The sequence below is a fragment of the Apteryx mantelli genome, chromosome 1, assembly GCF_036417845.1.
Source record: "Apteryx mantelli isolate bAptMan1 chromosome 1, bAptMan1.hap1, whole genome shotgun sequence".
In the NCBI taxonomy this organism is placed as follows: domain Eukaryota; kingdom Metazoa; phylum Chordata; class Aves; order Apterygiformes; family Apterygidae; genus Apteryx; species Apteryx mantelli.
Window position 1 is genome coordinate 152,658,824 of NC_089978.1, and position 27,754 is coordinate 152,686,577.

Consider the following 27,754-nt stretch of genomic DNA (forward strand, 5'->3'; position numbering starts at 1 on the left):
ATCAACTATAGCACCCACAACAAAGTTTTGCTGCTCCTGTGGTTAAGTTCATGATAGCACCAAGGGGAGTATAATGACATCCCTAATGCACTGAAGCATAAGCATAGTTGAGACACTAGAAGAATCACAGCAGAATTGTTTAACAAGTCTTAACTTCAGTACTGCTCCAAACAACATAACAAAGCTGCTGTTTCAACAGTGAGTGCCTTTTTCCATTTAAAACATTAACACAAAAATGGCATACCGGAAATTTATCTAGCCATGGCATACTCAAACCATTGACTGCATTAATAGTGAAGTTCAAATTTGTCCTTTAATCTGAAAATTGCCCTGGACAGATGACACTTCAAAATAAAGTTTCTGCTGTATAAAATTCCCTTGTAGAAAAGTTCATGGAGTCATTTTGTGGTTTCTGGTACTAGGTTAAGTAAATATTAATAAATGTGCTACTTCAAGAGTTTAAAGTTCTCTTAGCAGTTGACTGTACAGAAGTCCCCTTGTAACTAGAAGGGCAGCTCTGCCACCACTTAAATTACTTACTACAGAGAGACATTTAGAGCTCTTTAATTTCTTGTTTGTAAGTCTGCTCCACCTTTTCAATTCCCTTCTCTTTGGTAACTGAACTCTCACTTCCTTTTACACCTTTCTGCCCCATGATAGATCTGTCTGCAGAAGTGGTAGTGGTGCCACTACAGTGCCAACACCACCTCACAGTCAATGCACCTTTCACACTTGCCATACATTCTGCCCAACATTAAATTACTGGCCCAGGTCAGTAATACCTTGCTAAACCAAGTTGTGCCATATTAAGACATATGCCCCTTAGAGCCTTGTAACAGAATTCAGCTATTTCACATTTTATTGCTCTCTCCTAAGAAACTGTTTGCTAGCCTGACAAAAGGATGACAACTCCCAGGAGGATAAACCGAAATGAGAGAGAAGGCCTGTGGCCAATGGACGCTGGCATCCCTGCGGCATGAATCAGAACTTGTATTTTTTAAAAAGCAAGATTGTTAAAATAAAATTAGAAACTTGTGACTGATTTTGCTCCTTTTTTTTTTTTTCAAGTCTGAATGTAATATTCAATAGTTCAACAAGAGACCAACAGATGCATTAAAGTTCTCTGTCCCTCCTCATGTTGGATTGCTAAAGTGTCCAGATATTCCTCAAGCTTAAACTTGTTCTAATGAAAGTAAATTCTGAAAGCTGTAACACTAAGGGAATTTTTTGAGATGGAAGTGACTAATGCAAAAAAAAGTTTAGATGACACTCCTGAGCTTCCTATTCAAATCATTTACAGAAATACATGCCACTTGAAAAGGGCTCACAGGAAAAAAAAAGAAAAAATCAGATTTAAGTGTTAGCTGCTGTAAAATAAAAGGAATTTTATGAACTGGATCATCAAGATGACAATTATTTGCATACTCCAAGATAAACAACTCATTGGAGAAACACATCACAGTTACCACTTGCTTAGCTCCTGTTGTCCAGCTGGTCCTGTAGAGACAGGCAATGAAGATGGCACCTAGTGTTAAGTTCAGATACAGGCAGGCACTGTCCCTTTGTCAATTCTTCTAGGCATAAGGCTGCAGAGAAAGCAAGCTTTGCTTAACAGTCCTGCCTCACCAACCAGCTCTGCACAGAAGTTACAAACATTTAACTTCTTGAACACCCATTTTGAGGAAATGTGCACTTCTCACACGTGATGTCCCTCAGCAGTTTCCAAGAGCACAGCACTTTGCAGAAAGGTTATGACATTTGTCAACTGCTTCAGCTTCAGTTTTATCTCAGTTTCACCCCCAATTTCTATACAAAATACTTACACAAGTGTCAGGCAGAAATTGAAAAGAGGACACAAAAGTATTTAAGTAAATATATTCTAATGTATTCTTGTGTTTTGTTCCTTAAATTAAAAACAAGTTACAAACATATACATTTATAAAATAACATAATACATCGTTGGTTGAAAAAAAACAGAAGAGTAGGTTATCTTCTGAAATACCAGATTTAAAAAAGCTGAAATAAAATTCTCAAAATTTTTTGACAAGTAAGCTTAGGAGGACAGGAAGATGACAAGCTTGCCTGAGCACAAAGGAGAAAGGCATGGACGTGTTTACATCTCACAAACTGTTTCCCAGCTTGCTGGGCTGCAGAAACCATGATAACAAACAGGGCGAATGCCAGCTTTGACTAGACTGGCAGTGCTACAGGGGCCAACATGTGATCACTTACGGGGAACTATTCTTTCTAGTGTGTCAAGTCCAATTTTTCAAAACATTGGAACTGATAGTTTCCATCACTGCTCCTGGAAGACTAATCCCTCAGTTTATTACTAGCAAATATTCCACAACAGTTAGCATCTGTTCAAGCTACATTCCACCTCCTTCCCTCCTGCAATAATCTTTCATTTCCTTAATTGCGCCACTATCTACATCTTTAAGTCTTCCGGGTACTAAGATGCCCAAAAGCAAACAGTATCACAGTGATGCATTACAGAATTTGCCAAGCTCCCCTGATTCAGCAACTCTGTATTCAGCCCCAGGATTTTCTTTTAATTGCACAACAAACCCACATTTTCTATTTTCTGTCCAGCATATCTTCCCCCTGCCACCCTTTTCCCCCTACTGCTGGTTTTAAGCACTAAACTTCCACAAGGGGTATGGAGAGCTATTAAGGAGACAAAGCAGCCTCCTAATTTAAAATTTTATCCTGCTTACTGCTCAGGTACTCCACTTGATTTCTGAATGGCCACAGAAATGCAGGTGTATCAAAGAATGAATGGCAAAATGAGAAATTGTCCAGGCAGGGACAGCCTTAACCTAGCTGAAGTTTAAGGCACACATCTTTAACACAGTATTTACAGGAAAATATTTGAAAGCTGCATTAAATTGGCAATGTAAAGTTTGCTATGCTGTCTAAATCTGTTCTGATTTCTGGCCTTGAATTCTGTCCAGTGCAATAAATCAAGGATAGCTGGTGGGAAATCTGAAGGCACAGCTGGACGAACCACAGTGATTTTTCTGCAATCAGTCAGTGAAGATCCAATGTATTACATTTTCCAGAGGAATAGAATTACCACCTGCTCTTTCATAGCAGTGGCTAATATTCCTGATGCCTCTCTCCACACAGAGATTGCAAGCAATAACATTACTCATCTGGTGGGCAATCCTGCCTCCTGACAGCAGACAGGAAGCTCCCACCAATAAGTTGTTTGTAATACAAGGACAAGGATGGTGTTTGAAATGCAGTTTCAGTGCTGTGGAGGGTGCCACCTTCCATCCCTGTATTTCAAAAGGAGCATGTCCCAAATGGAGCCTAACAGTCCTCCAAAGACTGGCTCATGTCCATCACCTCAGCTGAATACCTCCAGTCACAGCTCCGTTGAATGTCCTGAAAAAACAACTGCTGCTGGAGGCTCTTTAGACTATTCAAGACCTCTGGAGAGAGTTCATGAAAGAGCACCTGTTTCTCCAGATCCTCCTCCTCTTCCTCCTCCTCCTCCTCCACAAGGTCATCAGGAGGCAAAGGAGAACATCTGGAGATGTAGCCCTGGTCTGATTGCACTGATTGTCTTTGCCCTTTGCATTGGTCATCTAAGACCAACTGGTGTTGCTTGTCAGCTTCCTCTCGACAGAAAGATGGCTCCGAAGGCATGACACTCTGCTGATAAAGAGAGTACATGAGTCCATTCAGCTGGTGTCTCAGTTCACCTGAAAGGTTTGCAGGACTATCATCTATTGCAGAAGCTTCACAGTCATCATGGAGGATGATGTTATTCCTCACCGGAAAACTTGTCTCCAGAAGAGGGACTCCTTCCATGCAGTCCTCATTAGTCAGCACATGATGACCAAGTACATTTTTATCTTCCATGGGAGAGACTAGCTCCACTACCTGAACTAGAGGGGCCTCATCCATAGGAATGGCCATAGTCTGAGAAGTCACATCCCCAGACAGATTCAGCTGAGGCTGCAGTTTGCATCCTCCGCTCTCACCTTCATGCATGTGGAGGTTGACGACATAACAGCAATTAGGATCAGGCTCCCGTAGGTGCAGCTGATGTTTCACAATTCCACCCTGCTCACTCAGCAATGAATCCACCTGACTGTCTCTGTTCATGGACTGCAGCTCCTCATCATTCTCCAAGCAGATGCTTTCAGTCTCAAACCAGTCTGGGTGCTCTGTCTGCCACTCCTTGAACTTTTGCATTGCCTCTTTCAACTTCCATCCACTAGGGGTATTGACGTAATTTTCAGCTGTGATTTCCTGGATTCGATGTATATGTCCTGGTTCGAACTTCTCCAGGTCCTGAATCCGAAAATAAATATCCTCAAACTTGTCCATCAGTTGGTATTTGGAAGTGACGTTGAATAGATCAGGTATATCCTTCTCACTACTTATCCCCTCAAAATAGCAGACTATGTACATCCCAAAACAGGCTGGCTTCTTGAAATCAGGCAGGATCAGATTCAAGGCTGGGGTGAACAGGTCTCCAGTTGGCTTTTGCTGATCTTGCTTGAGACACACAGGCTCACTCCCAAGCATGGCCTGCCATTTGGCCTGGGTGCCCCGTGAACATAAGATGATGATCTTTGAAGAGAGGTCTTCCATTTCCTTCTTTTGTCGAGTAAGCCAGGGTAATGCCCCAAGCTCCGAGATTTGATGATCTTCCAGCAGGTCTAAGGCCACAGCAGTGCCACAGACTGTCATGAGAAACTCGGCAAACTTCAGCACCACATCCACGTAGAGCACGTGATCAGCAGAGTACACAATCCAAACCTTTCGAGGCTTCAAGGGTGGCAGAGGAAGGTCTGGAGATAGCACCTCTGAAAGACAAAAGAGATTCATCCCAGCTACAATTCTGAAATTGTAATAGTGCAAGCTAGCAACAATCAGCATAGGATAGTAACAAAAGGCTCTAATACTACCAGTTTTGAAGCTATCTCGGCAACATAAGCGGACAACATCTCGTTGTAGGAATTTAACATGGGAGTCCAGACAGTGGAGCTGTGGTTTACAATAACAACTAGATGATTCATAGAATTTCACCATGCATAAAAGTAAAGCAGACTGGCTTCAACTTCAACTGGTCTTGCAAGTGTAGCTATAATTCCCCCTGGGGAGCTGTATTCACCCCAAAGCAGTCTCCTGCTGTGATGGCTTAGATGATTAGCCAGGGTTCTTTTGCCAGTACAACCACAGCTGTGCCGACAAAAGAAAAAACACAAACAAACCAACCTTTACGAAATAGTTATCTCCCATTTGCCAAAGGACGGCATTCCAACTTGTATACTCTGTTCAGTGCTACCAGTTATTAAAAAGTTCCTTTTGACTAACCAGGAAGATCTTGAGGCTATGCTATTTTGGTTTTGAGAAGCACCTATAGAGGAGTAGAGCCCATGATAGCCCCTCCTGAACAACTTTTTCAGAATGCCTTACATATGGGAGCGTACTTGACAACACACAGGCAGGATCTCTTACCAGTTTGCAAGCCATTGTGGTTGCTCTTCCCTTGCTGGCATCCTGAAAGAGAGAAAGTTGCTGTCAACTCTAACAAGCAAAACAATCCCCTTAAAATAATAACTCCTTCCAAAGATTAGATTTGAAAGTCTCTGAGAGGCAAAACAGGAAGGGAGAAGCCTAATAAAAACATTAAATGAATACAGACTCTTCCACAACCAATTTTGCTATGTGTTTTACTTTGTTTTTCCTTGGAGAGAAGGGTTGCACTCAAAACCGATTTTTTCCATCCTTCCCAAATCTGGCTGGCCTCTGAAAAATGAGGTCAGAAGCCCCACACCTTCTCCTACCTCTCCTTTAGAAGCAGCAGCTTTTTTTAAGATAGCTTTTTCTTAAGAGGCTTTTCTAAAGGAGAAGCTAAAGTGTCTCCAGGTACATCTTACAGATAATTTTTACATTGAGAAGTCCTTTGAAAGATTTTGATTACTCCTCTCACGTAAAAACCCTCAGTGAATTGTACAGTCTCCCTGTGATAATTGCCTCACGGTTACAGCACAAAAGACTATGAATTTGTCTTTAATTACCTAATTTTCAAAACTGCTCAGTGTCAATTTCTGTGCTCCATTTTTCTTTTTCTGTCTTCACTGAAGAATGTTATTTAAACTCAAAATAGTATAGAAGTGAGTTTTGCAGAGACATTGGGGGACAGGGAAAAGACTACGGTCTCGGAAAACAGGAAGTTTCTATCCTGCAAGGCTCTTACACAATGCAGGAGAAAAATAAATGGAAGAGATAGCTGCAGAAACCTGGTTTAGTAGGAATCGAAGGGCTAAACTGTGAAGTCCCTTTTTTTCCTCCATGAGCTTCTTCTGAAACTCTGTGAAAGTGGAATGTCAGCCAGTGCAATCCATCTAGGTTTTACTTAACTAGGTGGTATTAGGATGTTACACAAGTCTTGTGATATAAACAAAAGAAAGCATTTACATAAGCATCATATCAGTGACAGAACATCACAAAGGCAAGGAAGAAAACAGTAAGAAAAATAAACAAAGGAGTAAGAAAGATTAGTTGTAGCGCTCGGCTTTCTCTTTCCAGCTCGTATGAGTCTTACCTGCTCGTTTTTTGGTCATACAAATGACAGCTGCTATGACTGATCCCACCAGTAACACACAGATCCCAGTGATACACCAATATAACCATATAATCATATCACCTATGATACAAAAAGAGCACTCAGACACAGCTTTCAACAGCTAAAGCGTTTCACCCAGGAGCAGAATCTCTTGAGCAGCTGAAGCCAAGGTGGAATGACCATAGCTCTGCCCAAAGCTATGGGCAGACCACGCTGACAGCCCAGTACTTCTCTCCACCATCCCTCCCCAGCAATACCATAGACACATTTTAAAACAAAGTCCTGCTTTCAGGATGATGTTCTGCACTATAAGCTTGCTCCACAAAGAGCCATACATGGAAAACATTGAAACCACAGACCAATAGCCTTCATTGCTGAACAGTATGCATCCCATATCCTGCTTGTTCACATAATCTACCTTCTTAAAAAAGAATTTAGGGTGAAGTAATATTTCAATCCACAGGGTGTGTGTTTGTTTTAATCTTGGACAAAACTAGCTTTTAACAGGTGTTGTTGCAGCCAAGAAAAAAATGTTAAATCATTATGCACATGATTTATCTTGACATTCATGAAGATGAATATATGCAAGCTATTCTCTCCCAAAGCTCTTTTTACTATGCAAATTTTTTGAACATTGAGCAAAGTGACAGAAAGTATTTTAAATTAAGACTCCTCTTGTCAAAATAGTGTTTCTCAAAGAATTTCATGCAAGTAAAGTACCTCCAAAAACAAATAATAAAAAAAATCATTCCGTAAGGTTCATACTGTATACAAATACTTGCATTTTTAAAGCACGGTGAAGTAACTCTACCACAACTCATGTTCTGAACTCAGCAGTGCTACAAGGGGATATTTCCTGACCATCAGGTCATTCCCAGTAAGGATCACATGTTATTCTATATGACAGGAAAAGAGCAGCAAGGGAAGTTTCAGTGTATTGGAAGGACTTCTTACCTGACGGGTCTGTACCTGCAAAAGATAGAGCTGCATTAAAACTTCAGCTCTCATCTATAAAACAGTAAGAATCTAATTTAGAGAAGAGAGGGTCTCACCTGGAGTCGGTGAACATGGGATGAAAGCAGAATGTCTCATGCAGTCTGTGCCACAGTTCACAAAGAACGGCTGAATCTGTAGTTGAAATAAATCCAGAAAACAGAAGCTATTCTTAACAGCAATTCTGTTCCCTACTTTACTCTCCCTCTGCCTCTTCATTCCCTAAAGCTCAGCACAGGGCACAGAATTCCCATTTCCCTTCAAAAACCAAGAAGATTAATCAATGATTTTCACACTATTCACTGTACATTAATAAGGCAGCGGGCTCCTGAGGTTGCACATCTGTTAATCCTTTTCCTGTGTCACTCAGACTTGGCTACCCTATACTAGAATGAAGGGCCACTGTCTATAGAGGATGCCTTTATGTGAGAAATTATTCTTTCAGGCATAACCATTATTTCCCTGATATGCATAACTGGGGATTAGCCAACCTCAGAACAAAACACTGCGCAAAAATATTATATTCAGAAGTTGTTGTTCATTGTCTTGTTGGTGAAGGAAGGACATAGGAACAATGAGACTGCACCTGAATTTTGTAGTTGCAACAAGCTCTTATGTTCTTCTCTATTTTGATTGTAACATTTACTTGCTGCTGTAGTCCATCCTGCAGAAATCAGAAGCAACTATTATAAGGGAAGGAAGAAGAAAACTGAGTGAAAGCCATAAGAAAGAAAAGGAGTAGAGAGGAGAATATGGGAAATGCAAGTTACTGGTGTGCTACAAAGAAGCAGAAATTCCTAATTTTGTTTGGAATCAGAAGCTCATAGGATGAAACAGATAAATGTCTTGGTGATCACTGCTGTGGGCAACTTGTGTGATAGAGATTAGAATGCAGTTAAAACAGCAGACTAAGGTTGCACAGGTAACAGGAAATAATTAAGGATGTCTTTTGCATAACTTTGAAAGCATTAACTTACAGTTTCTTAACAATGTTAATGTCTTAAGGTATTTAATGTTCACACTTCAATTAACAATTAACAGTTTCTGGTCTGTTTGAATTTAAAAAGCTGACTTAACACTGCTGTCCATGACACCAGAACAGATAAAGAAATTGTCCTTATTATCCATGGCATGCAAACAATATCTTTTCAATGTAAATACATTTTTACAACGATGAGCAGAGGCATACTCTGAAATGAGGTATAGTCACCTCTGCCAGGGATATATGCACACAGCTGTACATGCTGTGTCAGTAATAACTTCAGGCATGTCAGTGTGAGGAGTTCGAAGGATGTTAAGTGTGGAAGGAGTGGAAAGATTAAGCAAGGTGAATTCCAGTTTACCTGCCCTCCCTCAAGGCAGGATAGGGACTAATATCAAACATTCAGTATTCCTCCTCCCTCAGATTCCTGAAGGGGACAGTTTCTTACATCAGAAGACAACAGTCTGCATCTACTTTGATCTTCTTAACAACACAGGTTTAAGACCTATAGGAACTGATTCTAAGTTTAACTGGAACACCTCTTGCAAAAGCACTCAGTTTTGATTTCAAAAAACCAACAAACATAACATTCGATAAACTGCTTCAACGATTTATTGTACTCACTGTTAAAACTTTGCACCTCAATTTCGGTTGATTTATTTAGCTTTGTCGTCTCCCAGGCACTGGCTTGACAAAGGAAATAAAGCCCAAATCGTCCTACATCAAATTTCTGTCTCCTTTACAGGTGCTTACAGACTGCCCCATAACCATCTCATTGTTCACAAAAATAACACTGAATTGAGTCTTTTACTCTAATGCATTAGAAAAGATACCTTTGAGAACATCCTTTTGATCTTTTATCTACCAAATTCCTGAAGGAAAGCTCCCTCTTCCAAAGGCCAAATAAAAATCTGAAAATAATTCCTTGGAAATCACTGTTCAAGTACATTTGTTAGTTCTCCTAACATCATCTATCTGCTTGCTTTGTGACTATTAAAGAAATATTTATCTAAATTATCACAGCAGAAATTATTTGGAAGGTAATTACCTCAGTGAAATCATGTGTGACCACTTTACATTTCTTCTCATTGAGGAAACTGGCCACATGGATTTGATATCGGGCAGACTCCATCCACGGGTTAAAGCTCACGAGCAGAGTCGAATCATCTAGACTTTTACCTTGGATCCTGGGCTCCCACAGACTGCCTGGAAGAAGCGCAGATATTCAAGTTTTTCAGCTGTCAGAAAGATTTCAATGGGGCACCAATGACTGGTAACTCAAACAGACAACTTTTACCTGTCTTTATACATGGAACAGTTCTTTTCATCAGAGCGTCCTTGCAGTCTGCAGGAAAGAGACCATCAGTTGACAGGTCAGAAATACTGCACTTCCATTTAAGAAAAACACCCCCTTTATCAGAAGCCAGACACCTAACTTGGAGCCCTCCTTGAGGAGCAGAGACCTTCGTTTCAGTGCAGTAGCAAAATTCTGCACCAGAATAGTATCACCATTTCCAAGGTAGAAACTATCCCTTTCACTGATGTTATGTTTTTAAGGATGGAGGTAATTAATGAGAAAGACTAAAACCGTACAATGCTTCTAATATTATCAAGTATTAATGCTTAATCCTTGCTGGTGGAAAACTTGTGCAGAGAGGGTCATATGATAATACATTCTCAAGGGAGGGGGGTTACAACTTTATATTGGTCTCTGGACCTGGAGAGCACCACAGCCATAGATTCCTCCAAAAGTTTCTGTCCTAGGAAAACTAGAGGCTAGAATCTTTCTTGATCCTAAAAATGCTCTTCCACATTTACAACTCTCTTAGCTTAACTTACCAGACTGGCCCTACTTTTTGGGATCTTTTTCACACTCAAATCCAAACTTACACATTTAGCTGTCTGGGATTTACAAGTCTCAGCCTAAAATATATTTCTCCTCCAGGGTCTGGAGGCAACGAAGGAAGGGAAACAACTCCCTACCATTGCTTGCTTAAACAGATGAAAGAAAATACTACTGATCTTAAATTTCCAACTTTGTCAAGTTCATGCCCCTGTAATTCACAGGTAAACTCTAATCAGGACAGCTCCCTGCAACCGCTGACCTTGACACAATGCACTAGGTTCCAGAAGAACAGAGGGGATCAAAGCTAGAAAGTGCTCTGCATAACCAGTGCAAAAAATCAAGTGTCTTCTCTCCTTTTCCAGCTGCACACTGACTGACACACCACATACTTTGTAATTTTATAACTACAGAGTTGTGCTCCAAATCTAAGCAAGTTAAGAAGAAAATGATGGACCAGTTCAAGCTGTGTATTAAACGCCAAATGTTTAGAAACTGGTCAGGTCAGCCAGAGAGTACTGCAGATGCTCAGCATATTCAGGCAAAAAAACCCCAAACCAAAAACAAACAAAAACCCCAGGTTCTTTTAGTTAGAGAAATATTCTCATATGCACAAGAAAGCGTCAGACACAAAACTCTATCAAGATTCTTGGTAAACTTTGCCTAACTGTGCCTTTTAAATCAAACCTTCGGTGCCTAAAATTTGACATCAGAAGCTAGATTTTACTCATCCTGATTTGGAAGTTTTGGTCTGTACTTCCAGCTTCCACAAGTACAGGGGCAACTTCCAAAGATTTCAAATTAAATAGAAGCAGCACTGATGGCCTGTAGAGAGCATTAAAGATTAGTCCAGAGTCCCATTCAACTAGATGGAATATCTTTTTATCTGCTCCACTGATGAATGTTTCAGCAACAAAATCCAGCAAATATAATTTATCATCTTCAAACAGCTTCTCAGAGGGGCACCTATATTAGTCTTCAAATTTAATTATGAATTTCTGTTTAACCACAGCCACAGCAGAACTCCTAATGAGCAATATCTCAGAGTTCAGGGCCCCAATCCCAATACTCTGTCCAGCTTTCTAGAGAGCACAAACATTTTTATAGCAGTCTCTTCCATCTAGGAAGTCACTAGTTACCCAGAATGAAAGTGTCTGGCCTCCACTGCATAGTTCTTCCACATGCACCTTCTTCCAAGCAGAGATTTGTGTGTTATCTTTCAGTGAGAGGATCCCAGAAACAAGAATGGTGACTTAACATAAATGATATAGGCACTTTGGGGATAAACTACAGCAGCACTGTAAAAAAGACTAGCACCATGACTTTTCTAAACAGCTATATTCAGAAAGGACAAGAGTCTTGTGATACTGTCATCCCATTGCCAAACTTGCTCCCAGTTCAAGTACCTGGTCTAGAAAAAAACCCAGTCCACAAACTATCAAACAAAATCCCAAGCTCAAGGCCTAATGAAATAGAGCAACTCTTACCGGGCATCGTGTAAGGCATGGACTTGCAGTTGTAGTCTCCATCCGTACCCAGTTTGGGCAGGTGGTAGACAGTCACTTGGTAAGTCTGGCCAGGTTCCACCTCAAAGCGGTCAAAACTGAAGTTCCACTGAAACCAAACATTCAGAAGGACTTAAAATCAGATAGTTCAAGGTACTGAAATTAACAGTTGACTTGTTTTTGTCCCATTGTGTTCCTTCATCCTATATGGCCTTTTTTTGAAGCTTGACTGTTAAAAAAGGAGACCCAAAAGCCTTAAATAAACCAGTCCCCTGGTCTTGCTTTCTTGTCTCAAATTCTCATGTTTGGATTGAGAGGAATACAGTTACTTCTTGGGATTTCTGAGCTGATACAACAATCTCATGTCAAACTCAACTGTGTGGACAGTTTCCACTAAATTACATTCTGAACTGAAAGGAGATTAGATTAGAAAATGCGGTTTTGAGACTAAAATTTTAGTCCTATATGAATCTTGCAGTGCCTTGCAAGTGCTAAGCATTTATAATTGCAACTCTACATGTATAGATCTGTACCTGGCCATTGCATGTTTTTTCCCCTCTATACTGCTTTTCATATATCAGCAATGCTGTGGAAATGCTGAGGAAGGCATAGGGTCCAGAGGGTAAATTAACTTCAGCCCAATTCGGTGAGCAAAGGAATGAAATCCAAATTCCTATTGTTAAAGGGAGCTGCGGATGCTTGGCATTTTTCTGATGAGTCTCCTAATCTGTGAGCATAAGGTGGAAAGACAAACTCCCAGGTTTGGGCTTTTATCTACAGCAGGACAGTGCAGGAGAGAATTGGAAGCACAAGGAAAGACTGAGTTAAAGACAGTGTCACAGCTGTCAAGTAGAAAGCAAAACCTGCTACAATTGTTCATTTTAAGAACATCTAGAACAACCACATGTGCTAGGCACTGAACTGAGAGCAGCAAAATATCAGAAGGCATTTACAACCTGAAGGACAGTAAAAGTGAAAGAAACCAAGATAGGTAAGGAGCTTGCATGCAGTTACACAAAAGCGTAAAATAAACTGGAAATTACACCAGGCCTCAAGCGCAGCATCTGCATCACTACATCAGCTCTTCTGACTAACCGATTGGTGTTTTTCATTATTAGACTTGCTATATGACAGGAGAAGCTGAAACAAACCCATGGACTAGAAAAGATAGTTTAGAGCCCTTTGCACTCACCCGGCCTCCATCTGGACGGACCTGAAGCGGCAAGTTGTTCTGAAAATCAAACTGGGCACAGATTTGCTGATTGCTGTTCACCTGCATCACAGCCAGCTCTGCCCCCCGGAGATACTGGATGCTCGCTGCAGGCACAGGGATGGAGAAGTTTTTCTTTTCCTGACAGCTCCGTGTGCACAGGTCACAGCCCCCACAGAGCCTACCACTGAGCCTAGTCTTGTCAGTCTCGCTGCTCTGAAGTCCTGGGGACGCTGACACAAACATGTCTAGCCACAAAAAAGTGAGCGCACAGGGCTGACAAATACCACATTCAGATTATAGTTTGTCCTGCGCAGCAAGTGCTCCCTCCGTGCAAATGAAGGGGTAGAGTGGAAGGTAACTTCACCCTTCCAGGAGTCCTGGCAGCTCACAGCTTGCCAGTGTTGTGTTCAGCCCTGCCTCATGCAATTCTGGCACCAGAACAAATATGCTTTTATTTTGGCATAAACAAACCCAATGAGCACGTTTATAACCATGACTACCAGATGACTATGTTATCTGAACCACACCTGCTTCTACATTAATATGGCTATACTGAGATAATAACGCTATACAGACCAGCCCTCAGACACAGGCCATGCAGAACTAGAAATGTATTTCATTCTGCTTCAAATCAGTGCAAAACTGTGGACAAGGGTATGCAAGGGGAACACCATAAATGAATGAAAAATCAAAGATGTTTGGAGAGCAAAAAAAAACTTACTGGTACTTGTTAAGTACCTTGTTGACTTACTGGTACTTGCTAAGCTTCCAGCAATGAGACAATTATTTCTTTATCAAGATACATGTGCATATAGGAAATCTAAGTCACAAGGACTGAAGTATCCTAAATGGGAAGAACTTGCACTAGGTTAAGGATAACAGCACATAAGCAACTCATTTGTTCTGCTCACAGATGAAGTTCCCCTGTGTAAGACAGCCGCAGTCACTGCTCTGACAGAACAGCTCTTGAGAAGGTACTGCTTGCAGTGGGAGCCTCCTTTCTCCCCTCGCTACTGCAGCAAAGGTGTGTGCCACTGTTGCATTCCCTTTTTATCCGTTTTTCACATTTTACATATCTTTCCATACTAACAGAAGCATTTTAAACTCTGTTGAAGGCCCAGCAAACCCAGAGCCCCGGTTCAGGCAGCAAGAAACCATCCTCCAAAATAAACAACAAACCCAAAACAAAATGAAGCAGTCAAACTGCCAAATCTCTAAGCTCTGCTTCCATGAGTAGATCAGCAAAAGACTTTGAGTACTAAGTTTCCTCTCCGTCCTTACTAGATCACACCTAATTCCTCCGTTTTGTGCTCATGTTAAACAACCACCACTTACCATCAGTGGCCACTTTCCATTCTATCCGAAGAACAGGGAACAATTTTCCATCCATCTGATGGAAAACATCAGAAGAGACATGAAGACTACTTGGAGCAGAAGGCGTCCACACTGAAACTCGCAGCCAACTTGTCTCCATGCAGGTACCTATCCAGCAAATGAAAGCTGCTATTTAGGAGCAGGGCAGAAGAAACTCTTCCCTTGACAAAAAATTTGGATTTCAGTAGTGTTTTTGGTTCTGACAACAAATTACCACTAGTCCTAAATTTATCTTGCTTCCCTCTCTCCTGGTATTCTGCCATGCACAGCAATTTCTTAAATGTGTATGCTGCCTTTTATGGGATGGCACAAGAGCAGCTTAATTGAAATTACGGTCTGCGCTTTGTCCCCAGGGTACTCAGAAGGCAAAACTTGGTGACAGTTTATTAAGACTGCTTCACAATTAATAAAGGCAGTTTTCAGCATGTGCAGACTCAAGCGTGAACTGGGAAATTCAAGTACTCTAAATGGTCCGTAATCATCTGAACTCATGCATTCTAGTAATATATTTCCTCTTTTCCTTAAAATCCATGAAATGGATTATTATTGCAATCTAGTCTGGTTAAACAGATCAAGTAAGTTTTCTCAGTACCTCCTGCAGCAAGTCCATACCTTGTTGTGGAACCAGCTCTATGTTAGAAGACTAACACTAATTTCAAGCCTTCCAATGATAAAAAGGTCTATCAGATACACAAGCAAAGCATCCAAGTAGTTAAGCAAGTTGTTCCAACAGTTAATTACTTTGTTTAAAAAGTGCTTTATTTCTAATCTGAATATACGTCTCACTTCAGCTTACAGCTCTTATTAAACCTTTCCTAAACTAATAAGCCCTCGGGATAGAAAAATAATTAATGCCAGTCAACATGATGCTATGAAAAACAGGTCCTGTAATCTCATCCAAAAAAAAAAAAAAGTCAGGTATGACAGGCTTTATGGACAGACAATCTTCTTAGACTTATGTAAGACATTTGACTTGCCATCAGAGCACATTAAAAACAGCTCCACTGAATATCAGTGAAGTACAAACATAGGAAGAACTGGCTGACAAATCTCAAGGTCATGTTGCCAGTGGGAAATCATTAGTTTGAATGTTTTTAATAGCCCAGTTGGTGAAGGGGAGCATAGACCTGATGCTATGCATTTTTAAAAGCGTATATCACAAAATCATATCAAATACCTGAGTCGCTTCATATACTGGAGCCATTCAGACAAAACTTTTTGACATACTATAATGTACATATAAGTACAAGTTGTGTAGGCCACATATATCTAATGAGAATTTATAAACTGAGTAACAGTACTTCTGAAAACCTAGTAGAAAAACTACTGAACATGAGCTCCTTGTGTCATGCAATCTATGAATCATATGATCAAGCTAGCACGATCACTGTACATGTCAAAAAAGAAATAAAAATAGAACAGGTAAAATGGCAGGTAGAATTCAGGTTTTGGAGAGATCGGTATGATATTCTTTGGCTTTTTCCTGTGTCCACATTAAAATGATGTAATACTGAAATGAAAAGCAAAGAATGAATTTGTAGTTTGACACCCCCACCCCCCCCAAATAGAGGCAAAACATGTAGTTTCACTTTCAGCTTAAGCCAATAAAAAACACGCTGCTAATGAAAGGCTGCTCTTTCTTGGCTACATTTTCCACTTAGTTCCTTGCAAGAGTTCAGCAGCCACCGGGCTGTGCGATGAACTTGTTCAGAAACTGATCCAGCAAACAAAATGTCACCATTTCTTCAGTGGGCTACTTGGCCAGGGTGAGCTCACCGAAACAGCTCTGGCTGCCAGCCACAGCTGCTGGCATTGCCTGGGAGGGAGCAGAGGCCGGGCCCAGACAGCCAGCAAGGACAGAGTGGGGAGCTGCACTTCCCAGCAGCAGCTTGCTGCTACAGTGCTGGATTAGCTCCCCCATCAGAGCACACTTCCGGGCTTTTTTGCTGGGTTGGTGATGGGAGCTCTCATCTGGGAGCGGTGGAAAGTTGGTGCCATCCCTTTTGACGTCAGCATATTTTTAGGCTTAGGAAAAAGTTAGACCATTTTCAGATGCTCATTTTACAAAAAAAAAAAAAAAAAAAAAATCTAGAGGAGTCTAGAAAAGTAACATATTCCAGGGCAGAGCGTACCAGGCACTAAAAAGTCTTTTCCCTAGAGGAGAAAAACAGCTAGAACCAAAAGGTGGAATTTAAGCCAAACAAACTCAAATAAGGCAGTGTGTTAACTAACAGCGGAGCTGCAGTTGGGCTTAGCTGTGCTGTCAAGTTGCACTCTAATGGCTAGCTGCCAATGCAAATCCCATTCCATCTTCTGCCCCCCTTTCTTGCCAAAAAGAGTTTAAAATCTTGTTATTTTCAGCACAGTCAGCTCCCTGGTCTGGCTCGCCAAGCAAGGCTGCGTAAATACTTGTGCCTGCACAGTACAGGGTGGGCACAGAAGCAGAAACGAGTCTGCTTAGAACTGTTGGAATAAAATACCAAGGAGTTCTGCAGATCTATTCAGGTGTCTCCCATATACCAAATGAACAACTGCTTTTTTCTTTTCTTTTTTTTTTTATATTATTGATAATTCTACTTAAGTATATCAGATCTGTGCCATGGCTAAGATCTGACTCCTTACACCTGATTTATCCAATGACACCTATGTTCAGTACAGCTTATGATGATTTCAGTTTCCTTTTCCAGTTCATTGTACTTTATGCCTGATAATTTATATTTGTTGTCCTCAACAGTACCACCACCCCTTTCCTGCTGCATTCTTTTTACTTCTAGTTTATACATTAATTTTTCCATCAACAAGTGCTATTATAGATGGTGAGCTTGTAATGAAACCAACATTTATAGACAAACTTGTCTTTCTTTAAAAATTGACTGTCTGAGCTTTTAATAGAAGATAAACAATTTGGGTTGTGTTTCACCCTCCCCTCCTGCCATGAGCTCTACCCTGAAAAAGAGACTAACTTCACATTCCTCTTTTGGATAGAACCCATTATGGATCAAATAGAAAACTCCTAAAGCCAGGCACAATAGCAATGCTTCACTTTGCATCTCTCTGATTTTGGTAAAAAGAAGTTGCTGCATGAAGACAGTTAAAAAACAAAAAGGTCTGATGAGAACACCACAAAGAAGAAAAAAAGACTTACTGTTTCTTACGAGGCAGTTTAAATCCTGTGTGGGGGGGGAAAGAAACAAGAACATTACTCACAAAATAGAAACTGGCTTGACATTAATTTGCTTCTATTTGGTGTCAGGAGAGGGGCAGGTACCAAACAGTTCAGTGAACAGCAGCACAGACAGGCTGGAAGAATTAATCATCAGAAAAGAACGCATAAAGTTTAAGCAGAAAAGCAAAGGACACCGGTATGAAACCTCTGCACACCTGAAGTCTGCACTTAAGTGACAGCAGTAGCAGCAATAATAGAATGAAATTGAAAAGAAGCAAAAAAGCAAGATGATGATAGTAAAAACCTTTCAAAATCCAAGACTATTAAAACTAAAACCAATGTGACATGAAATACTCTGCTTGAAATAGACAGGTGTGATTTTAAACATCACTGCTACCCAGCACTGATTATAGTGGTAACACTTGCAAGGTCTAAGCACACCCGACTGGAAGCGTGAGCTGCCTGCAGCCCAGTTTGCCACTGAAGTACTAGATTACGTGTTGCCTAACGAAGAGCATTTCTCTCATCTTACGTTTGGGATCAAAAAACACTGTGCAAAGATGCTCAAAAAACTAAAATTGGACAAATGATGGGTAACACACAGCAACAAATGCTCCTTTCCTCAACAGAAAGGCTGAAGTAGTTACGGCTGGTCTTTTCCCTGACATCATGTAAGAACCAGGGAAAGGAGAAAAGACAAACCCTTTAGTAAACACCAGGCGTATACGGAGGATGTGGTGTTTTTACTTTCAAGAGATAGAGGTATGCTTTAGAGTTGATCCATGACAGAAAATATTAGAATTAGACTCCTTCCTGTTGAAGATAAGGATGCCCTGAATATGAAGAATCAAGCAGAGGTTATATGGACTCCGCCTGGTTTTCCCCATATACATTTTGTTTTTTCTGGAAGACCCCACAGTCACTAGAGAAAACAAGCATGTAAATTTACTTGGTTAGTGCGGCACAAAATCCTAGTGATGATAAAGTGTGAAGTTCTCACTGACTTAGCAAATCAAGATAAAGACTAGGTTCCCTCCCACTCTTTTCCTCTGCCTTGACGTATGAAGGTGGCATGCTGTTGCTGCAACATAATTCCTGCAGACACAAGGCAGTGGTGTTTTTAACCTCTGTGTAACTTGTTACAGTCAACTCAAGGTGTATGTGGGGCTTGGGGCTGAAGTAAAAGCTATCTATGGTTGTGTTTACTGGGATTTTCATAGGGATGGCACTTGATAAAGCCAGCTTTCAGTACCTTTTCCATAGCGAACCCATAATCCAGCCCAACAAGGAGGGCTGAAATTTCATAGCCATTAAGCTGGCATTAGACAGCACCGCTGCCAGAGACACAACACTACACTACCCTTCATTTACACCCCAGCTTTGCACCCTCCCTGTGCTGGCACAAGCATTTAGGTGGCTACGTGGGCATCTTGATCCAGGCTAAAACCAACCTAAGGGGAGGAAGGAGGAAGTCTGCTGTGAATCAGGTCTTTCCCCATTCTGGTTTGCTGCACAGCTGCTTGTGCAAGAAAGGCCATGAACAAGCCACCATGTCTGGAAAGGCAGGGGGACACTACTCCTCACCGGCCGCACTGGCTTCTGTCCGCTTAACACACACACAGGACTACATCCTAGCTTGAGGCAAGTCCTAGTGAAGGCAAAACATCATAGTAATTAATAAACTTTGCAGTATTTGAAATAAATGTGGAAGATAAGTGATGGATGAATTCAGTTATCATACAAACTACGATGAGCAACTCGTTATTTTAAATGTGAGTTGAGTTCCACTGACTAAAATGCCTTAAAAAAAAAGCTTAAGACATTAATGGTCACACATCAACTAATGTATCTGTTCTCACAAACCTTCAGCTAAAGCAGGCAGATTTGACATTAAGCTCCTCAGGCTAAAAAAAGAAAAACTGGAAATCTCTTCCAGGCCTTTGTTACAGAAATCAATGAGATAAGCAAGTATAAATCCGCTCTTCAGGTGTCCTTTACAGGTAAACACATCCACACACTGATAAGCAGTAATACAAAAATACCTCAGCTACAGTTATGTTAAAAAGATTCAGTGCAACACTTCAACTGTATAATATTGATCAACTTTATTATAATTCAGGAAACACTGTTTCATTTCAGTGAATTCAAAGGAAGGAATCTGCCTAATCAGTCACCCTGACTTTTTGAACATACACAAATCTATACAACACTTTGCCTGAAAACTAAACCTTGATAAAGGACTATTTTCCTACTAGCTACCTAGCAATGGTCCTCTTCATTTTTCAATTAAAAATTTAAGTGAAATCATCTTTAGGATGCTAAGTTAGGATTCAGGCAACGTCCCACAGTTGGCACAAATATTCCAATTACTTTTTACTATTAAAGTTTCCCTTATAAATGGGGTGGGGGGGAAGGGGCATAAGCAGCAACATATTTAACCTTTCCTTGCTGCTACTCCATTCTGTTCCCTTCCTCCTCCTCCCTGACCCCAAGCATTAGCAGCTCCTGTGCAGAAATCCCCTGTCTGCTCCTCCCCTATCTTTACTCTGGATCTCCTTGTAGTTTCCAACTTGCTGGTGGATCCTCAACCTCATTCCCAGGCTGCAGCACTAACAACTCTGGAAACATCCAGTGTTTTACTATATGGAAGTCTCAAGACAAAAGCCACCAAAAGCTGCTCTGCACAGGCCAGAGGAGCTCTAGCATAACCAAGAGCAAATTGAATCTATGCACTTAAATGTCAACCAGTAAAAATATGCAAGAGGTACTTTTCATTATTTTTAGTGCACTCAAAAGGTCAAAACAGTCACAATTAAAGGAATCAGCTTAATCAATTTGAATATCAAATACCAATTTAGTCTGTGAATTACACTCTCACAATTATATTGCACCAATTTAAATTACTGCAGACAAACAGGCAGGCAAATCCTCCACAGAGTATTTGATTTCATCAATCTTAAGAAAAAAATGCTTTAGAAATACATATAAAGGAAATGTTATTACAATTTTGTGCCTCCAAAAAATCAGGGATTTTTTGCACTGGAACATCCACATGCAGCATCTGCAACCTAAACCTTTTGACAATGGAAAAAAACTAGAATGCAACAACTGAATGCTGATTAAACCAGAACTAAACTAGCTAAGCTGCGTTCACTGAAAGAGAAAAAAATATAAATTGTAGCTACCAGTATGGAAAAACAGATTAAGCTATGAAAAGTATTTACTCCTAACATTTCAAATGCTTAATCTGACTTTTTTTTTTTGGCAAAGCATTTAACCTGACAACGCCTCTTGCATCAACAGGCAACAAAACCAATGGGCTACTAACCATGGTCTTTTTTCCCCCTTAGGTTAACAACTTCTGTTAAAACCTACCACTTAATATTAAGTCATTTTGTCCTTGTGCTGTTTCAGTTATCAGTAATTACTGTAAATTGCACCATGATAAAGCCCTTGTATAAATTATAATACATTATTTGCCTAAACAGCAGCAACATCTGTTTTCATTTGAGTGTTAGTGTTTCTGTTTATTAGCAGATAAGACATGGTTAACCAAGGAAGTGCTGCAATTTCCTTTTTTTTTGTTTTGTTACAGATATGAAGATTGATCCAGCACAGCAGGCAAACAGATTCGCTCTTCACCCAGGTCTGCTGTCCCAGGTGAAACGTTTGCAATGATGTTGTCAGCAGGGATGAGACTGTCCCTTATCTGGCATTCATTAAAAAGGCAACAGCTGGACCAGGCGCCATCAGTTTGTTGACAAGGGTTCTGGACTAACTGAAATTTGACATTTAAGATTTCCCTTAACCTTCAGCACTGGATTTCTGTTGGGACAACCAACTATAGTTATTCCCGTAGGTCACTATTCCCCCAGCTCCACTCAAGGTTTTGAGGGGGGCTACATTCATACGTCTTTTCCTACCCCATGTTAGCCTCTTCATCTGCTGTGCAAGTGGCGTTTGGTTACCTCTAGCTGACTACATTAAAGCATGTTAAGCTGCCACCAGTTGGTGGTTTACCACAAGAACGAGAAGGATCCTCCCTCCATGGGGCAGCCTGCACCCCCCCTTCAACTGTTGGCCCGCTCCCCTTCCCATCCCCACGGTGTTACAGGGATGACTTAGCAGCCCCAAGTGCCTAGAAGAATAGTTCATACGGCCAAGAAGGTCTCTCTGTTGGCACAGGAAAATGAAGACAGCAGCAGGAGAAAACCAAATCACAATGCAGGCAGGGATGTAAGAACCCTGAGGGATTCCTCAAAAGCAGTCACCAGAAAACTCACCTCCTTTTAGGATACTAAGCTGCAGCCCATATGATTTGGACTGGCTGCAGCTGAGGATGCACTTTTATGCCAGAAAGTGCAACTCCAGAGAACGATGGCCAAAAACCAGGAAGCAATTAAGAAAATGCAAGTCAGTTTTGCAGTAAAATAAGTCAGTCCTAAAGTCTGAGTCAAACTAAGCTGCAAACAATTTCTGATTTAAAAAAAAAAAAAAAAACACCCACGCAGCAATTCATCTTTATTCTGCTCAAGCAGATCTATTTCCAGGATGCCCTACAAATTCAAGCTTACGGTTAAGAACTGCCATCACATTATAACATGATGGTTCTGTTATGAGTTCTCTGCATTTATGAACTGGATGCAAAAGTCACCTAAGAAATCCAGTGGCATCAAGTAGTTGATTAAATCCTACCTTGGACATGCTAGATAAGAAAAGTTCCACCTTCCCTTAGGCATGGATATGTCATCTCTAATCGGGAAAAAGCTCTAATACTCTCTCCTCCCGACAAATCTCACTTCTTGTCAGAAGCTGGACCAATGCTCAATTTGATAGATTTCCTGTGCTGTTGGGGGCACGGCATCTACTTCCCGGTTTGCCCTGCTGCATCTTCAGCCCCAGGAGGAACTGCTGCTGCTGCTGGTGGGTTTCCCTTCCGAAGGGCCAGGCAAGTCCAGTCCCCCCTGACGCTCTGAGCTCCCTCATAAGCTACATGAGCAAAACTGTGGTCAGCAGAAATACTTAACCTAATTTCCCCGTTTGAGCAAGGAGAAGGTTAGATGATACGATAGAAATAAAACTACACAGATGATTCTTTCCACTCCCCCACATAAAGCTAGGAACACATAAGTAGCATTTACAGGACTGAGGTGTGTGTACCAGGCAGGATACTACAGACGAGCAAGCAGACAAATGGGAGGAGAGGGGACAAAAATGAAGAGCTCTACATAAAAGGCAAAGATAGAGCCCACAGGTAGGCAATGGGCTGTGCACCTTATTATAGAAGAACTGGCTTAAACAGAGATGTTCTCTTCTCACCATTTCGCTATCACCTTTCAGGCCCACCAAGCAAAGCTGCAAAGATATGATGCATAAAAATGAAAATAAGAAGATTGCAAAGTGATGCACGAAACAATGATCAGTAGATGAGGACAGGCACAGTCAACTTTTCATATCTGTCACATGCTCACAGAAAGTTAAAAAATACTTTCACTTTTTTTCCCACCCAAGCTTTATTCTTGCTTTTGACATCAAAGAAGAAAAGACCACATACAACATGAACCACACAAATCTGAAAAATGGAACTGATTAAAAGCACTGTGTCACAGCAATCCAATCATTAAGTTAACAGAAGGCCAAGATTTCCCAGCAGGATGCTGTGGTAACCAGCAAAAAACTGCATTGAGCTGGGAAGGTATCCAACCTTCCTTTAAAAAATGGCTGCTGCTGAATGGGAAGGGCTCCAATCTCCCAGAATTTGCCTCTCACCTATAAGCTATTTCATACGCTTCCCAAAGCTTGACCAATTTAAAATTTACTGTAATTTCCCTTTCCTGATTCCTCACTTCTCAGAAGTGGAGATTGCTAGGACATTCATATGTTACAAGAATAACTACTGAAAGATGTTTAATGTTAGGAGGAAATAGCCATCTTCCACAAAATTGTTGTGATATTTTTAATTTAGCCGATCAACAGCAAAGGCAGGTTAACATCTTTGTAGAGAAGACACAGGAAAAGTCTCTCATGGGTACCACCACCACTCACCTTCATGAAAGGAGTTACATAAACGTCCTCTCCAGAGGTTTTCAGTGCATATACATCAACTATATACACCTATCCAACAGTATAAAGATAGCAGGGTTATAAACAGTGTTCCTCCAGGACACACGACATGCTGTGTCATAGAACAGTCACAGCCCAATGACTAAACATGATGATTAAACACTTCACTATGAACAACCAGATGGGTATTTAATCTGAGGGATGTTTTTCCCCACGCACACTATAAGGGCAGAACCCTACCTCCCCACAGATGACATATTCAACAGTTACTAGAAAGAACTAGATTTGCAACTGTTATTCCAGTCTTACAGCAGAGTAGACCTGATGAAATGGTGGTGAGTAGGCTCCATTAAGTATATTTGTTGTCATTTCAGTAAGATGAGCTCCTGTTCACAAGAGTTTAATTTTATTTTTTTTTAATTATTACAGGTGTCTGCTGATATGACACTTTTCCTCCTCTGCCTCTTCTCCAAAACAGCCTTCACCAGATGAGAGTTTTGCTGAAAAGCCACTGTTACTTGCCCTGACCTCCTCTAAAGTTCAGTAACAGAAATGTGAGTGCAGTGGGTTAGAAAAAGGAAGTGTCTCACTGACCTGGCTCAGCAACAGCTTCCCTTTCAAACCATGCTGCAGTCACCAATTGGCAGGATTACTGAATCACCCTCTGAAAACAGTGCATCCGACAGAGAAGGGGAAGCTGTTTTCAACTGTTATAGTTTCAGCTGATGGTAGTTTTCCTATATGTGTCAACAGCTTCACAATTGCTTCTAAAGAGGCTGCTACAGGTTTGTGTAGGCCAACCGATTTTTCATAAATTGGTCTGCATTTCAGAAAATGGCTTATTGAAAGAGCAACCGAAGTAGCAGGCTTACGCATTCACTGATCTACGAGCACACCCAGTGCACAGGGCAACATGCCTCCTCAGCAAAGGTCAGTGATGTATTGGCAACACTCTCACTGAGAAATTGCGGTTCACTTCCCTAAAAAAGGATGTGCAACCAGGAAGACAGAGTCAGTCAAAGCCCAAGCATCCAAGGACTCACAGAAACTCCATAATGCATTATTCTCAAACTTCACATGACTAAGAGAGTTTGGACACATGTGGCTATGTCAAATGTCTAAGCAATGCTGTAGTCTCCCCTTTCCCTAAAGTTTTGCATTTTGTAATTCCCCAGTGTCCAGGCTATAGTAAAATTGCAAAAGTAGACTGTTTTCTTGGGGTATTTTTTAAATACCCCAAGCAAAGTCAGCACAGGAGAGGCTGGGGAAACATGGATAAGTTTATGGTCAAATATTAGGACAGGAGGCAGAATATACAATGAATAGGAAATGTGTAAGGAAGAGATTATAGAGGAACAAGAATATCAGTCTGGGAGAGGGCTGGGTCTCTTACAAGGACAGAAAGAAGGGACTGGGATCACAGGACATGTTCATCAGCTCAGTATTCAGCATATCAGAAGTTTAAATTAGTCAGGACAGGAAAATATTTCTTTAGGTCACTACACCATGGTAATTGTGCTGAAGGCTTCACCCAGTGATGTATACAGGGGAAGACACTGAAATGGGAGATGTGCTGTGGAACAGCTGGGATCTATGTTTTCTCTTAAAGGTCACATTTTCTTCCTGTAGCTGGCCACACATATCCTGATTTAATACAGAGAGGGAAATTTTCTTTAGAAGAGCTAGAAACATGAAGTTGAAAAGAAGGTGCAGCATGCTACAAGAAGCAAATCACTTATTTACCTATATGCTCATTTATAAATCTATCATCCTAAAGGAAACATTTTGCTTCACATATGAGTAACGACATCTGAATAGCTGCCTTCTCTAGACTGCTGGTAGTGCATCATGACATACAAGTCTTTCCAGCTTGGAAGATAACTACCCATTATCCTGTGATTATGCATGCACTATTATTGTTATTATTAACAAAAGAGAGATCTCCCCCCCCACGTATTTTTTTTACATGCATCTTAAATACTTTTCCCTCAAATCAAAGACCTGCTAGGAGTTCAGGCCAGCCCAAAAACAGTTCACACTGGTTAGTTCACTTCTTACATATACCACATCTGCACTTCTCTTATTTTACATCCTCTCTGCCAGGTTGCACTGGGAGGAAAGACAACTAAAAGCCAGCCTTTGCAAAACTTCAGAAACACAGATAATCTGTTTAACTACTCCTTCAGCAGGGATCCACAGTTTCCACCCCAAATTCCCTTAACTGTAAGGAACAGGTTAAAACATTTAGGACATTAGGCAACCCCAGCTATTAGCAAAGACTCACATCCTGCCCGGTTACTTCAGGCAGTTTGAGCAAATCTCAGCCCAGGCCCCTCACAAACGTTAGTGACAGGCGCTTCCTGCCAGGGATCACATGACCGGGCCAATTTTGTGGTATTTACAATTTTGGTTTTAACATGAAGGTAACGCAATCGCTTTGTTATGTACAGCTGCTTTGTTACATACAGACCACAGCAACCACAGGCCCAAACTGTAGAGAAAAGAGGGAAGAAAAAAAAAAAAAGAAGAGTACTGGTCCTTAGTTGAGCAACAGGGATGACACAGGGATGCAGTCAGCAGCAGGGCCGCAGCGGCAAGGCCGGCGGTGCCACAGGGAACAACGAGAGCGGCCACTGGGGAGCAGCGCTCGCCCCAACCCGGGCAGGGACAGGCTCCTTCGGGGGCGCCGCGCCCCTGCCCTCCCCGCCGCGGCCGCCGGCCCTTCCCCTCCGCCCGGGGAAACGGCGCCGCAACCCCCGCGGCGAAACGCGGCCCGGGCGGCGCCGCTCCACAGGAAAGGGGCGCCACCGCCCTGTCTCGCGGCCGCCGCGCCCCTCCCCGGCCCCCCGCCGCGGCGCCGGCGGCCGTTGGTGGCCGTTGGAGCCGCGGGAAGCGGGGAGGCCGCCCCCCTCCCGCGCGGCCTCGGCCCTGCCGCCCGGCGCCGCCCGGCTGCGGAGGCCCCGGCCCCGGCCCCGGTCCGCGTCCTGGACCCGGCCCCGCCGGGCACCCCAGCCTCCCGGCCCCCGCCGCGCTTACCGGCTGGGAGCAGGTGAAGGGCGGCGCGGCGCCGAGCAGCAGCCGCAGCGCCGCGGCCGCGGGCGGGACGGGGAGGACAAGAAGGAGCAAGAGCCGCAGAAGCAGCCGCCGCCGCCCCGCGCCCACCATGGCCGTGGCGCCGCCAGCGCCTCGGGGCTTCCGGGCTCCGACCTGGGCGCGGGGCGGGGCCGCCCTCACCTGAGGAGGGGCCGCCAGCGAGGGGGCGGGGCCTGGGGCATTGGGGGCGGGGCCTGGAGCACAGGGTCCGGGCCCTGGGGCATTGGGGCGGGGCCTGGAGGCCTGGAGGCGGGGCCTGGGGGCCCGCGCAGTGTGCCCCGCTGCGGGGCGGCTGCTGGCGACAGGGCGGCAGCTGCAGCTTCCCGTGGCAGCTTCGGTTCGGCTGCCGCCCCTGAACCGCTCCTGAGGGCTGCAGGCGCTGTGTCGCCAGAGGAAGTTTTGTGGGCAAAGTTAGGGGGTGAGGAAGCCGAAGCTTGTTTTACCCGGGCATTTGTCCTTGATTTCCCAAGGAAACAAAAGCCATGTCAGAGCTCTCCATGCTTACCTTCCCCTGGCATATCCCTCTAGGTTCAGATAAATATTGTGAGTGTTAGTAATGAACACTGATAGGGGGCTGTGAATACCCAGTAAGAAGGTATAATGTTTGCATACAGCAATTTTTATTTCTCTGTCATGGGGACGTTCTAAATGTATTTAATTCACGGGAGCCTGTGCAAACCTTTCGTTTGTTTCTGATGCTCATGGGTTTCACTTCGAGTTTCACACCTTAAACCTCAGACTGTAACACATCCTCAACTGACTTTCACCTTGTTTTGCATCAAAATCATGGCCTTCACACAAAACCATAGCCTGGCCCAGGGGAGCTCAACCGTTGCTCCGGCTCAGCGAATGTCTCAGCAAAGCTGAAGTGTTTGCTGGACTTCTGCTGACAGCTCAGAGCGTGGTGGTTTCTTGTGTTTTTGTGGTGAAAAA

General features: G+C 42.4%; 1 protein-coding gene across 5 annotated transcripts; it reads right to left on the minus strand.

Moving 5' to 3' along the window:
• Positions 1 to 1,863: 1,863 nt before the first annotated feature.
• Positions 1,864 to 26,941, minus strand: IL17RA (interleukin 17 receptor A). 5 transcript variants are annotated; one of them, XM_067306957.1, is made up of 13 exons: positions 26,765 to 26,941; positions 17,645 to 17,669; positions 14,461 to 14,607; positions 13,105 to 13,229; positions 11,895 to 12,021; positions 9,862 to 9,909; positions 9,613 to 9,770; positions 8,169 to 8,246; positions 7,642 to 7,717; positions 7,544 to 7,558; positions 6,569 to 6,670; positions 5,479 to 5,520; positions 1,864 to 4,823 (listed from the first exon to the last, which is right to left on the minus strand). In XM_067306957.1, exons 1-13 carry the CDS (start codon positions 26,891 to 26,893, stop codon positions 3,316 to 3,318), a joined length of 2,580 nt encoding a protein of 859 aa, XP_067163058.1. In that variant the 5' UTR covers positions 26,894 to 26,941; the 3' UTR covers positions 1,864 to 3,315. The 5 variants fall into 5 exon arrangements, with proteins under 5 accessions (XP_067163058.1, XP_067163066.1, XP_067163071.1 ...); XM_067306965.1 differs by lacking the exon at positions 7,544 to 7,558; XM_067306970.1 differs by lacking the exon at positions 6,569 to 6,670.
• Positions 26,942 to 27,754: the final 813 nt, after the last annotated feature.

Coding starts and splice junctions, on each gene's coding strand:
- IL17RA (XM_067306957.1), bottom strand. CDS start 26,893: ATGGTGGGCGCGGGGCGGCGGCGGCTGCTTCTGCGGCTCTTGCTCCTT. Junction 7,718..8,168: donor GTTGCAACTACAAAATTCAG/GTGCAGTCTCAT, acceptor TTTCAACTACAG/ATTCAGCCGTTCTTTGTGAA. Junction 4,824..5,478: donor CCACAATGGCTTGCAAACTG/GTAAGAGATCCT, acceptor TTTGTCTTTCAG/AGGTGCTATCTCCAGACCTT.